Raw genomic sequence first — 14,436 nt, 5'->3', positions numbered from 1 at the left:
TGCCCCGCCCCCACCACTCTAATATTATACGCGCCGCCCGCCATTTTGTCTCCAGTGTCTCGTTTGCAGTCGGTAGTGTTGAAGGAAGCGTGTTGGTCCGTAGGCGAGAGGCAGGGACCAGGGTCTATTGTCTGTGTTTGACTCCGTAGTTAGGTCCGAGGCCTTCCAGAGCTTTCCCGGGGCAGTCGGCAGAGGTCGCCGCGACCGCCCCCGCCCCTCCCAGCCGTCCCTGGGACCGGGAGGGACCGAGCCCGTGTCACGCCCCTCAGCAGTCGCCGCTCCCTTCTCTGTCGTTGCGACCGCATCGCGCCCCCGGAATCAGACGGTGCCCCATAGATGGCCAGCTTTCCTCCGAGGGTCAACGAGAAAGAGATCGGTGAGGAATGGGACGGTGGGTGAGGGGTGCTGGGGCGCGCAGGGGCTCCGGAGAGGCTGGGAATCCCCGCAGGAGGCTCAGGAGGAAACGTCTCCGAGACTGAGACGAGTCGGGTGAGCCCGGGCCAAACGCTGGAGCGAACAGGAAGGAAGCGGCCCCGCGGGTTGGTGTCGCCGAGGGGTGAATGGGATCATCACTGGTGCAGCGCCTCCCGTGCGCCTGGCTGCGAGGGGGGCAGTGCGCAGATCGTAGGGTCGAGGGGAACCTGAGCGCCCAGTAGCGAGGGCCCCAGTGACTTTGTGGCCCGGGGCAGACATTCATCCCTTTGAGAACCGAGTTTCCTCCTCGGAGGCCCACGCGGGGCCATTATCTTGGGGTTTTTCTTGGCTCGGCGGCTGGGACGCCGAGTGGACCGGGGAGTGGGCAAGTCTCAGGGACTCGTTAAGTTTACGATACGAGAAGTAAACTTGTGTGTTCTGAGCTGCAAGGAAAGGAGGGGTCCTCATGTACACCCATCACTCTTTAAGAAGAAAGGCTCCCAAAGAGGTGCCGTCAGCCTGGAAAAGGCAATATTTTAAAAAATGCTACGGTGTAAAGAAAGGCAGTGGTTCAGGGGAGGAGACTCAATTATCTTTCATACACAGAGGCGCAGGGAGGAAGCAGAGTGGTTGGGTGGAGTTGACAGAAGAGAAGCTGTAGTAAAGAAGAGCAGACTCTGAAAAGGCTAGAAACTGGTTGAGTGACTAGCTCTGCCATGCTGCAGGCAGGGCAATAATAGATTTTGAAGGTTGTGTGCCAAGACCCACCTACTCAGTGACTCAGTTTAAAAAGCACCTCATATTATTTAAATCCTCTCTTAAGGTAACATAACTGGAACAGCTTTTGGAGTTGGGAGTTCTGTGCATTGATTGATAGATGTACTTAGTAAACGTTGACCTTACCAAGTCATCGTGCTATACAATGTAAATATATATATATACAGTATATTTTTAAAAAATAAAGTAGATTTGGCATCCCCCCAAAAGAAACCCCAACACTGAACTTACTGTGTTAATTACATGAAAATTGGAGGTGGCTGCTGAGTAGAGAGCCTTTGCATTTCCCTGTTCTTCAACTAAACGTGTGCCTTTACTGAATACATGGAGGAGGTATTTATAGAGAACGGGAGAAGCTGAGGTAGCCTAAACCCCTCCGTCCTGTATTGTGGGTGAATTTTATCTAGAGACAGCTATCTTAGAATTCTGGGGTTTATGTCTCTTAGGGATAAGGTTGAATGGCAGGTTAGGAAGGGACTTGAACCCTAATTTTAAGAACTATTTTAAACATACAGAGAAAACAAAACTCATGTCCAGTTTTTCTTTGAACTCTAAGACTAGTAAGTACATCCTAAAGTGGAGCACAGAACTCAAAGGCTCTGATTCTCAGTCCAGTGGGGGTTTTCTTTAACCCCTACTACACAGTGTCACAGATGAGTGATCTGCCTTTCATTTATCTGTTTTTACGTCATCTTGTGAACCATTTTGAAAACTTCAGTCCTCTCTTCCAAGCGATAGAGCTTCTTAGCATACCTGCAGTAAGGTATAACCAGCCACTAAGTGGCCTTTTTAATTTAAAATTTTTTCACATATTTAGGTCTCAGTGTTATTTCATGGATATAGTAGTTACTAGGCACTTGCCTTGGCCTTTTCTAACCTTTTTTTTCAAGTATCATTCGGATACAAGGTTAAACAGTAATAATATCTGTGTGGTTTTGTATCCATCACTAAGGACTTACTTTTTCCCTTCTTTCTTAGGTATTATAGCTGTTTAATTTCTCCAGTACATACCGAAAGAGAAGAGATAAGATTTCATGAGTAATTAAAGAAATTCAAGTGAGGGAGTTACTGCCTTGAGCTACTGCCCTCTTTCACAAGACAGTCGCAGAGCCTCCCTTTCTGGTTATGAAATTGCAGGGAGGAATGTGAAGAAGGAGCTAAATCTGGTTTGCTTGGTTCAGCAGTGGCTCAGATGATGTGTTACTACTGTACAGACATTAATAATGGAGTGTTGTATCTATGGCCGAGTTTCTGTGGCAGGCAGCCTTTCACTTATACAAGGTCTTTAAGTCTTAACATTTCTTAAAATACTAACATTAAACAGTTGCAGGTAATGTGATAAAGATTTAACTTGCAAAAAAATATTTTTTCAAAGCATGTCATTATAAACCTTGTGCTAGTTTATAATATTGTACCAGTAAGTATTTAAATGAGCTTAAATCCATTTGATTAAAGTGAGATCATTTGATATTCCTGTTAACAAGCAAAGAAACACAAGGTAGTTATTAATACAATACTTCTAACAGTATTTATTTGGAGTTTTTTTTATAGTGGCCCCATTTCTCAAATTTATATTTGAGAATAAATTAGCTTATAATTTTGTGGTCTTTATTATTTAAATCAGCTTGCATTTTTCAGTTGAATTTTAAAAGTTGCTTCCCTTATTTAAGAGCTTTGATTTTTTTTTTCCTCCTAAAATTCGTGGATTTAAAAGATAGATGTAGTTAAACAGGAACCCAAGTTTAAAAAAAAAAAAATAGATTGAAGCAGGGGTTGCAAGTTCAGGGGCCTGACACGTAGACCCCTAGTGAAATGACCATATAAGACTGTGGGCTTAGAGGAGTGTAAGGAAACACGGATCAGCAAGCCTTTTCAAAAATGATTTGTATATTTAAAAACTCATTATGCAGGCATATGAGGGTCACTGGTTTGTAAACTTTGTATGAAGAAAGTCATGTTACTGCCAGTGTTAATACCAGTGTCATCATATGCTGCATTAATATAAGTGAGGTGGAGCTAGCTGGGGGGTTCTGCTGTTTTGATTAAGCTACACCTGAAGTATTGTGTTTAGTTCTGGGTGCCACTTTTTTGAGGGCCATTACTGACGAGTTTATCCGGAAAAGTGTGATGAAGGTAAGATGGGGGATGGACTCGCAACCATGTAATCTAAGGAATGACTGAAAGGACTACAGATTTTAGCTTGTGAAAACATTTAGTTGATGATGTCATGGCATCTTCAATATGCTCGTATGAATGTCATATGAGAGCAGGATTGTGCTTATTCTCTTATGTCAGAATCAGGACTGCGTGGGTAGAGTGACAAGGAAGGAGATTTTGAGTTATCAAAAGGAAAATTTCTGATAATCTCAGTTACACCAAATTAGAATGAGCCTTATTAGATATTCATATTTATGAATGTCATTAAAAAAAAAGGTCTCAGCTCTGTTACCATAGCTTATTTATTAATGTATCAAAGAATTGGGCAATGAGGGCGGCCGGATGGCTCAGTTGGTTGGAGCGCGAGCTCTTACCAAGGTTGCCGGTTCAATTCCCCCATGGGATGGTGGGTGGGCTGCGCCCCCTGCAACTAAAGACTGAAAATGGCAACTGGACTTGGAGCTGCACCCTCCACAACTAGATTGAAGGACAATGACTTGGAGCTGATAGGCACTCTCCCCTAATGTTCCCCAATAAAACAAAAAGAATTGGGCAATGAAGTATTTAAGAATGGGAGCTTATACACGTGCTTTCATATTTGTTCAGTAACTATTTACTGAGCATCTGTCATATGCCAGGTGCTATACTAGCTGTTGATGGAACACACATCGAGCCTGGAAGTGTCACTGAACGAGTACATTTTGAGGGTTTGTGTATATACATCTGCCCTAGCAATGGTAGTGTAAGTGGTTCTTATCTGAACTGCAGTACATAGACTATATCGAAGTTTAGGTGTTAGAAAGTTTAAGCCAAAAACATGAAAATACGCTAGCAGTAATCAGATAACTGACCATAAAATAGATAAGAGGGAAACTAAACTTGACAATAATTTATAACTAAAAAGGAAAAACAGCAAAATTTAAAATCAAGAACAACCCAAGACAGCATTGGTGATACACTTATAAAGAAGATCCTTTCCCAGAATTGAGGAAATTTCAGTTGAGTTCGCATGCACACATGTACAGCAGGAACTTGTTCATGCTTGTTGAACAGAGAAAAAATTCTCTGTACACTCTGTTAATATACCAGCTTTTATTATGAGTGCTAAATTTAAGTACTCTTAATGAAACTTGTATGGAATTGTCTTATTACTTCTTTAGAAATTACTCAATAGAGTTGAGTGAGTCCCAAAGTAATAAGGAGGCAGTCTCAGATTCATTGCTGGTTATATGTTATATCCTGTATTTTTATTTTTCCTTTTAGTGAGATCACGTACTATAGGTGAACTTTTAGCACCAGCAGCTCCTTTTGACAAGAAATGTGGTCGTGAAAATTGGACTGTTGCTTTTGCTCCAGATGGTTCGTACTTTGCTTGGTCCCAAGGACATCGTACAGTAAAGCTTGTTCCGTGGTCCCAGTGCCTTAAGAACTTGTAAGACTTCTTTTTTTGTATTTTGTGTCTGTTTGTAGAATTTCCTGTTTTCTCTGTGTGGAGTAAATGTCAAAAGATTTTGATATTTAAGTTTTTCCTTTCTAGAGTGTTGTAAATGGGTTTTATCAAAAGCTGAATATATTATTGGAAAATTTGTGGGAAGAGTTGTCTGGCCTTATACTTTATAGAACACTTTCTCAGATACTTTTGTGTCTTTAAGTGTTTCTGTGTATTAAAAGGCAGATTGTGTCTTATTGTGTTGTGCCAGGTCAGGTGACCTATGTTATGTGACACTTTTTGGACTTCACAACATTTTATTAGATAACAGTGGTGCACAGATTATGTAATTAATTTGTATGTACTTACTTGGGTTCAATTGAGTTGGAATATTTGTTGAAAGTTTTTCTAAAATGCATCATGCTAAATTTAATCTTTCCCTGCTTTTTGTGTCTGTTCTATCTTTGTGGGTATATTTATTAATGTCCTTATTACATATTACTTGAGGTCTAGAAAGTATGGGAAATTACTGATTATGGGATTTTTTGAAGGTAATTTTCTGGTGTCAGCTTCACAATATCTTAAGTTCTTGAGTTTTTTGTTTTTTGCTTGTTTATACTTTAGGTTAATTAAAGGAGTCCTAATGGATATAGTGGTTTTGAGGAATATTTTGAAACAAATTATAAATTATTTTATTGTTGAACTTACTCTCTTTTTTAGCCACTGAGAATACCTTTTGATCTGAATTTATTTGGTCATGTCCTCATAGCTAATAGCAACTTTTCCCCTTCCCATTTATAAGACTTGATTGTTACTTAGTATCACTTTAATATTGAGGTTATTTTAACAAACATTTAACATTTCATATCCACAGGAATCTACAGTAATAATAACTAGATCTCAATCTGCTCCTTTCCCCCACCAGTCTCTTGCATGGCACCAAGAATATCACTAATTCAAGCAGTTTGAGACTGTCAAGACAAAATAGTGATGGTGCTCAGAAAAATAAGCCTCGTGAACATATTATAGACTGTGGTGATATAGTCTGGAGTCTTGCTTTTGGATCTTCAGTTCCAGAAAAACAGAGTCGCTGTGTAAATATAGAATGGCATCGATTCAGATTTGGACAAGATCAACTACTCCTTGCCACGGGGTTAAACAATGGGCGTATCAAAATATGGGATGCATATACAGGTATGGAGTCATAGTTTTAAAAGCAAACTTGATTGTTTTATGATGTAGGGCATTGCTCATAGTGAGTAGGATATATGATTTGAGGATTTTAACTTCACCGAAAAGCAAGAATTGGTGCTATGCATGTGTCTTTATAATTGGCCTGAATAGCATCTTCAGCTATGGTTTTAATTTAGGGTAATAGAGTTCACACTGCTTGATCACTCTTCAGAGACTATTACAGCAGGAAGCGCTTGTCTAAGGAATGTTTAATTATCACTTACAACTAGCAATTTAGTTTATGACTCAAATAGCAAGGTATTTTATTATATAGTTTTCAGTTACTGATAGCGGGTTTCAAAGCTAATTTGGTTTTCAACAATCATTATCTAACCTTTGGAAGGTTTTAGTGAAATTTTATCTAAAGTTTAAATAGGATTAGAAGTTACATTTTTGGGGGATTTAAAAGTAAATGTGTTGCTCGCTACCTAAAACCGTTTCTGGCTGATGTATGTATGTACTCAAAAAATTGAAGGATTTTTTTAAATGAGCATTAAGACAGTATGTAAATTAGAACACAGCAAGTGATACTAACATTTAGTGGGAATAATGAGTTGTTAAATTTGATTGGATTCTTGAAAAAAATTTAAGATCAGCACATAGATTTTCACAGATAACAGTACTCTTATAATATTAGATGAATAAAGTACATTTTTTTCACTAAGGTTGTGTTTGAAACTTCAGGTTGCAGGCTAACATGTATCTTTGGGCGAGTTTGGCAGTCCATTAGTAATCTAAAGCCAAGGAAAAGAAAAGGAAAATTTTGATTTTGTATTTTAAAATCATACTGTACAAAGATTTAAAACTGATAATGTAGGTTTTCTTGATACTAAATTAACTTGATGCAGAAGTTTGTGTACGTTTCAGGAATTCCCTTTTAATTTTGTCTAATAAATATAGGCTTTGTTATCCTGGAAATAATTCATTTTAAAATAGTATAAATAGTGAATCTTTAAAGGTAATAGTAGAAGCACTAATAAGTCATTTTACACTTGGTAAGCTGAGGAGGTGCCCAAGTATTTCTATTCATTATTGTTTTTTTTTAGTGGTGAGGAACATTATAAAAAAGAAGCTGATAAAAATTATTAATATTGTGTTATTTTCCCCCTTCCATTGCATTTAGGAAAACTCCTCCTTAACTTGGTAGATCATACTGAAGTGGTCAGAGATTTAACTTTTGCTCCAGATGGAAGCTTGATTCTAGTGTCAGCTTCAAGAGACAAAACTCTGAGAGTGTGGGACCTGAAAGATGATGGTATGTCTTTTTTCCAGACTGTGAAAAAGATTAGTTTCTTGATATTACTACTGAGAGGTATTGGGTTCACCTGGGGCATTTGACTTTAAAAGTAGTGTATGATCAAAGTTTCCTTTTCGCTATTTAGTCCTTTGGTCCCTTTCCTTGTATAGATCAAACAAAACCATAAATGTGACCCAGAATAAGATCTGCACGTTCTCTAACAGCCTCAAGCTGGAAGTTGACAGGCTTGCTTAGGGGTAAGGTAGCTTAAATTGAAAGTTGTAGGAAGCAGACCCTTCAGATTTGGAGAATTGTTCCAGCTGATGGGTAGTCACCATTGCCTCATAAAATAATATGTTAATATTTCCAAACCATGAGAGACCTCTGCTTTTTATCAGTTCTCTGATTGCTCAGCTGTTGAGGGGTGAAGGAATCCCAACAGTTTGTTAATTAAATTTTTACATTCTTTTGCATATCAAATATGCTTGCTTTTTCAACATATTTTCGGTTGTGTGCATATGTTTTAAGAATATAAACTCAGGAAAATGTAAGCTCCAAGAGAGTAGGGACTTTGTCTTATTCACAGCTATATCCTCACTGCCTGGCGTGTGGCAGGTATTTAGTAAGTACATATATCTAAAACTAAGAGTTAAAATATGCTTAGCCACAATTGTGTGCTTTAGATATAAAACGCAGGGACTTTGGAGTGGAACATAGTTATCAAAAAGGAAGAAGGTTGAAAAAGCATTTTGAAGCTAATCAAGTCTGAACCTTTTGGTGTTCCAGTTCAGTTCCTTCATTTGTTGAATAAAGGGATTAGACTAAAAGAATTCTATCTTCTATAAGTGAACGGTCAATAGACTTAAAGGGCCACATGGCAAATATTTTCGGCTTATGGACCATGCTATCTGTACAGCATAAACAAACAGCCATGATTGGTTCCAATAAAACTATAGTTACAAAAATGAGCAACTGGTGTATATTGCCAACCCGTTATAGGTAAATCACTGCTATACAAGTTTGTAATTCTGCCATTTTCGATTGACCCTTATTTGAAGTGGATTGATTGTAGGGTTAACACAGGTATTTCTTTTTGTTCAGGAAACATGATGAAAGTATTGAGGGGCCATCAGAACTGGGTATACAGCTGTGCATTCTCTCCTGACTCTTCCATGCTGTGTTCAGTGGGAGCCAGTAAAGCAGTATGTGTCAAAGTTCTTGTACATTTATTGTGAATTGGATTATAATGTGTGCATAATCATTTGAAATCTAAGTAACCTATTAAGATTTGCTCGGTGTCATGAATATCTTAAATGTTTTATTTCGTGATGGGGAAGAATTTGCATGAGGGAAATTAAATATAGTTATTGATTGTGAAGTGAGAAATTGGATTGCTTTTAGTTAGAGATAATATTCATAAAATAAGGGGTGTGTCAAACTTATTTTTTCTAAGATCTAGGAAGTTTATGTGCTATACAAGAGATCTAGTCCAAATGTTAAGACATTCCCTTGCTAATAATTTTCTTCTCTGTTGTTCTATTTTTTTTTTTTTTTTTTTTGGTCCAGTTTGCTGTTTAAAAAGTTTTGAGTCCCAGCTGGTCCTGGACATTTAACTGAAAAAAAGTAACTTAAAAACCTAATAAGAATAAAAATAGCACTCATGTATGTCCTAGCGTGAATTATAGAAAAAATGTGATATGGTCTGCCTTACGCCGACAGGCATAGCATACCTATAGACAGATTAAGCATAAAGTGATTCTTAAGAGGGCTGTGCTTATTGATGAACTCTTTTAGTTGTCTGCCAGCTCTGAGTTAGTATGGTTAAAGAGATCTTACTAGCTTCGGATATTTATGCAAGTGGTTGAAGTCCAAATACATGTGATGATCACAATACACTTTGAAATAATGGGGGGGCGGGGGGTGGTTAAAATGCATTTTATTTAGCCAAGAAGTATGTTAAAATGATAGTTGCAAATGTTGGAAGTTTAGAAAAAATAATTCAGTTCTTTAAAAATCATAAGAAGAACAAAGCTAGATGTTGACATTGCTATTTTAGGCTGTGTGTTTTCCATATGCTTCTTGCTTTCCCTGTCACAGGTGGTGGCAGCAATATTGGTGTGATTGAGGTTATGCTGGCACCACTCGCACACAAGCGCACAATGGTGTTAGCTGGGCAGAAAGAGTGGCATCTCTGGCTACCGGGCTGGGGGCGACCTTTACCATAGGATGAAGTAACCTTGCATTCGGCTGCAAGGTGTACTGTACGTACACAGGTGCTGGTCGATGTCCACTTTCTGCTTTTCTTTCTTTCTTTTTTTCTTTTTTAAAATAATTTCCCCCACAGTGGAACCCACTGACTCCTCCAAGTAAATTGATCTTCCAGTCTGATGGAATTGGGAGTCTGACAAGTGAAACCAATTTAATGTAATATAATTGACTTTCAGATGGTTTCTCTGTACTATTTTTTGGAAGTCTTTGAGATGCTAGAGATTCTTAAGTCTGATCCAATTTAAAATTTGTATTTATTTTTCTTTGGAAGTAATATATTGTATCTGTGCAGAAAAAAATGTAGCCAAAAGGATTGCTTTCTCCCAAGAGGAGGAGAGGTTGTCTTACTAGGATTGTTATAAACTTCCAAGCTCACATTTAATATAACAGACTGCAGTAAACATTAGAATCTAACTTAAAGCTATTCTGCACAGTCTAATTACTGATTTTAGAATCTAAAACTATATGTGAACTTGTACTACAGTAATTTAAATGTTTTATATTTAAAATAAGTAATGATTGTGGTCAGTTTGGGAAAAATAAGACTAGCAAATCTTGATTCACAGAAATGTTGTTGTTAATTGTATTATTTTCGTAAATTAGCATTTTCATTTCGTAATGTGGTTTAACATCCTTGTTGTTTGCCAAAGAAATTTCATTTGGCTGTGAAAATTCTCTTTGCTTGCAGTATCTGTTTCTCTTCCTAGGCTCACGTTGGTGACCCAAGCCTTTTGTAAACAAGTGATTATCTCAAAGGGAGATGCCAATGGAGTAACAATTTGTTAACCTTACATTTTCTGTCTGTATATTTTTTAAAAATTTGGTAGTTTCTGGAAAAAAAAAATAGGGGGTTTGTAGTATTTAACCCTATTTATATCTGTATATTTTAGTTAATTAGTTTTTGGAATAAATGGATTTCAGTGTAACTTTGTGGTTAAATTGCACTGCCTTTTTAATGTTTAGGCTTATTTTTTAATTAACATTTAACAGAAACATTTGAAATAGAATTTGCATGTCTACTTTAATTAACGTAAAGACTGATTTTAATCTGACTATGACACTGAGCATATTCTTTTAATTATTTGTAATTTATAATGTTTAATTTAATATAATCTGAATTAAATTTAGCAGTTTTAGTTTAAGATGTGCCATTTTGTCCTGTGTGTATCTGAAAGAATCTATAACATTTGCCTTTTTATTGCAGGTTTTCCTTTGGAATATGGATAAATATACCATGATACGGAAACTAGAAGGACATCACCATGATGTTGTAGCTTGTGACTTTTCTCCTGATGGAGCATTACTGGCTACTGCATCTTATGATACTCGAGTATATATCTGGGATCCACATACTGGAGACATTCTGATGGAATTTGGGTGAGCATGAATTATTTTAGTCTGTAATTCATCTCTCGCTATCTGTATAGCTTTTAAAAAATTAACGTGAATGATTAGGGTGAAACGTAACACGTAAAACATAAAATTGCAGTCTATTGTAATTTAAAATTTCAGTATAATTTAAACCCTTGAATAATGCAAAGCTTTAGGTATAAGTTGTAAAAATAAATTGGGCTCTCTTGATACAGATCTTGCTATTTAACAGTACATGACTTTAGAAGTGGTAATTACATTTAGAGTTTCATGTTGGGGAAAAATAGTTAAAAGTAGAGTTGGACTTAATTTTAGTGTCTTAACCCACGTTGTAAAAAAAAGATTAATAATACTTTTCGGGTCCCTATGATATAATTTGGATATATCGGCTCTTAAGTCTTCTTAGTTGTGTTTATTAAGGCCACTTTAAACATTACTCAAAGACAGATGTACTTTGTACCTGGATGGTTCTGTTTCTTGAGCTCTCATTTCCACTGAAAACATGTATTTTGACCTCAGGCACCTGTTTCCCCCACCTACTCCAATATTTGCTGGAGGAGCAAATGACCGATGGGTACGATCTGTATCTTTTAGTCATGATGGACTGCATATTGCAAGCCTTGCTGATGATAAGTAAGTATGTGAATTACAATTTGACCTATTGTCATTTAAAGATTTCCTTTCACTTAATGAAAACATTCTTAAGACTAAAAAAAAACAAAAACAAAAAAGAAAGCCTTTCTAGACAAGACGTGGTGTGTCTTAAAGACTATTGAATTAAACAGTATCCATGTAAACTAAAGATAATGTGTGTCATTCCCTGTGTTCTTTGTTAACTAGTTTAGGCAAACTGGGTAGATTTTTCATTAGCTTTTAGCCTAGCTCAGATTTTTTCAGTAATATCTTAACAAAAGTTGAAGCAAAAGGACATTTGCAAAATGAAATAAATAGTAAAAAATAATTTGTACCTTCTGCATTTGAGACTACAAGATGAAATGTCACATGAGTGAGATGTGTTGCTTATTGGTAAGAAGCAGAAACAAGATGTAGCCATTCCATTTTCTCATGCTTTTATCACAGTGTGAACGATATAGTGTAAGAAATTTGGTCACAGTAATTCAGAAAGCAACTCGTTATCATCTTTCTAGAATGTTAGCAAATGTACAGGGAGAATTCTTTTTTATTTGCCAGAAATCATTGTTTTTCCTTTTGCTCAGATCGATTCTGAATGTCAGTTCTTTGCCATTCCTACACACACTTTACCTAGAGGACAAGGCTTCATAAATGTCTTGGAAAGAGAGTAAAACAGATCAGATGTGATTGGGTTTTAAGTGTAAGAAAGTAAGGAGAAAGCTTTTGGTTGTGAATATATATCTGAACTAGGAAGGGTGAGGCAGACATGCATTATAGTTTCTTAAGTGTTAGTTGATCCAAGTTACCAATTGGTACAGACTATAAAGTAAGTACTTTATAGAGCAAGTTACAGTACTTGCTTGCTGCAGTGATTCGTATGTGTATGTATTTTGTGCCTCAGAACACAGTGGCATTTCTTTCACAATTTTAAAAGTTGTTTCTACCATAAATTTCCCACTAGATACTTACTGGACAATTTATTTCCTTTCCAGGATGGTGAGATTCTGGAGAATTGATGAGGATTATCCAGTACAAGTTGCATCTTTGAGCAATGGTCTTTGCTGTGCCTTTTCTACTGATGGCAGTGTTTTAGCTGCTGGGTAAATATAGATTTTTCTGGGGTTTTTTTAAGTGACAATTTAAGGTAGCTTTTAGTCAAAGCAGCCAATATTTATTGTTAGTAAATCTTCCACCAGCACTCTTTATAATACTATTACTTTGTCATAGAGATCATTGGTTAAGAAAATTAGGTTTTAATGTGCAGTTTGTGACTCTTATACACAACATTGGATGTTAGTTTGAACTGTCCCATGTTGAAATACATGTATTTGGGTAACTGACCTTGTGATTTTTTTGGTTTCTGAATAGGACCCATGATGGCAGTGTGTATTTTTGGGCTACTCCAAGGCAGATCCCTAGCCTTCAACATTTATGTCGCATGTCAATCCGGAGAGTGATGCCCACCCAAGAAGTCCAGGAGCTGCCGATTCCTTCTAAAGTACTGGAGTTTCTCTCCTATCGTATTTAGAGGACTCTGCCTTCCCTAGTGGTAGGGACTGACAGAGCACACATCACACAAACCTCAAGCTTTACTGACTTCAAGTATCTTTTTCAAGGTTTAGAAGATTTATTTAATTTGATACATTCTTGTACTACATTTTGATCAGTTGAGCTTTTAAAATATTATTTATAGACTATAGGAGAAATATTTCTGAACATATCAAATGTAAATTTTTTTAAAAAACTTAACTGTGAAAACATACATACATGTACATATTTAGATATAAGCTGCTATGTGTTGAATGGACCCTTCTGCTTTTCTAAGTTTTAGTTCCAACATGTATATATTGCTTCAATAGAGCCACAGTATGTATCTTTGCTGAAAAGTGGAAAGAATTTTTTTTTATTCTGGGACACTGAGTTTAGATGGTAAATATTGACTTAAAACTGAATTGCCTCATACAAAATGTACGTTTTGGGGGGTGGGAGGGAGAGTCAGACAACTGACCTGCAAGTAAAACACAATTTTTATATAGGGAAAGGATTTTGTTTTCCTTAGGAATAACATCTGAGAGGTAGAGTCTGAATGTGACATTATTAAATTAAAAACAGAGCCAGGATATAACTAGAAAAAGGTTGTCTTTTTTTTTTCCCTAGAACTACTGCTTCAGGCCTTAATTTTGGAAAGCAGCTTGCTACTTTAACCCCTGTGGTATAAAGTATTACAAATTTCAGTCAATTTGAAAATCCATCTACTGTATTATTACTAAATATTTTGTTGTTTGTATTAAGGGATAATTATTTTAAGACCATGGTATTTTGCCTTTTTTTTTACACATGTATCCTGTTTCTGCAGGGGATAATATTGGTGACTTGCCAAAGAGAAGCAATACAGTATACCTGCTTTGCCTTCTGTTATTTATCTTACCTGCAGATATTAAGAATGTATGCATTATGTAAAATGCTTGATTATATATTTTTGTTGAGTTTTTTAATTAAAGACTTGTAAAAAAAAACAACCCACTGTCTTCTGCAGAGTTTCTTAAATATGTTGGAAATTTTAATGTTTTTTGTCTGTCTCCATTGTAAGATTGATGGAGCACCATAAGCAAATTAAAAGCAAGAAAGGTAATGAAGAGGGGTGGCCGGTTATCTCAGCTGGTTAGAGCAAGGTGCTGATAACACCAAGGTTGCCGATTCGATCCCCTCATGGGCCACTGTGAGCTGTGCCCGTCTTAAAAAAAGAGAGAAAAGAAAGATAATGAAGAAATAGCACAAGTATAGGGCACTGCTTTAGAGTTAATACTTCGTGGATGCAACTTCTACATTGGTATGTCCTGGGTGAACTGCTGCAGTACTGCTTACTTTTAAAACTCCAGAACAAAGGAAAATAACTACTGAACAAAAGAAAAATACG

General features: G+C 36.8%; 1 protein-coding gene across 1 annotated transcript; it reads left to right on the top strand.

Moving 5' to 3' along the window:
• Positions 1-58: 58 nt before the first annotated feature.
• On the top strand, positions 59-14,038 carry WSB1 (WD repeat and SOCS box containing 1). The gene is made up of 9 exons (XM_019750722.2): positions 59-376; positions 4,612-4,780; positions 5,703-5,971; positions 7,134-7,265; positions 8,349-8,449; positions 10,720-10,892; positions 11,406-11,519; positions 12,512-12,619; positions 12,888-14,038. Exons 1-9 carry the CDS (start codon positions 337-339, stop codon positions 13,045-13,047), a joined length of 1,266 nt encoding a protein of 421 aa, XP_019606281.1. The 5' UTR covers positions 59-336; the 3' UTR covers positions 13,048-14,038.
• Positions 14,039-14,436: the final 398 nt, after the last annotated feature.

Source organism: Rhinolophus sinicus, linkage group LG15 (genome assembly GCF_036562045.2).
Source record: "Rhinolophus sinicus isolate RSC01 linkage group LG15, ASM3656204v1, whole genome shotgun sequence".
Classification (NCBI taxonomy): Eukaryota; Metazoa; Chordata; class Mammalia; order Chiroptera; family Rhinolophidae; genus Rhinolophus; species Rhinolophus sinicus.
Note: the sequence above shows the minus strand (reverse complement) of the source record. Positions and strands in the feature narration are given on the sequence as shown.

Coding starts and splice junctions, on each gene's coding strand:
- WSB1 (XM_019750722.2), top strand. CDS start 337: ATGGCCAGCTTTCCTCCGAGGGTCAACGAGAAAGAGATCG. Junction 5,972..7,133: donor AATATGGGATGCATATACAG/GTATGGAGTCAT, acceptor CATTGCATTTAG/GAAAACTCCTCCTTAACTTG. Junction 7,266..8,348: donor GTGGGACCTGAAAGATGATG/GTATGTCTTTTT, acceptor CTTTTTGTTCAG/GAAACATGATGAAAGTATTG.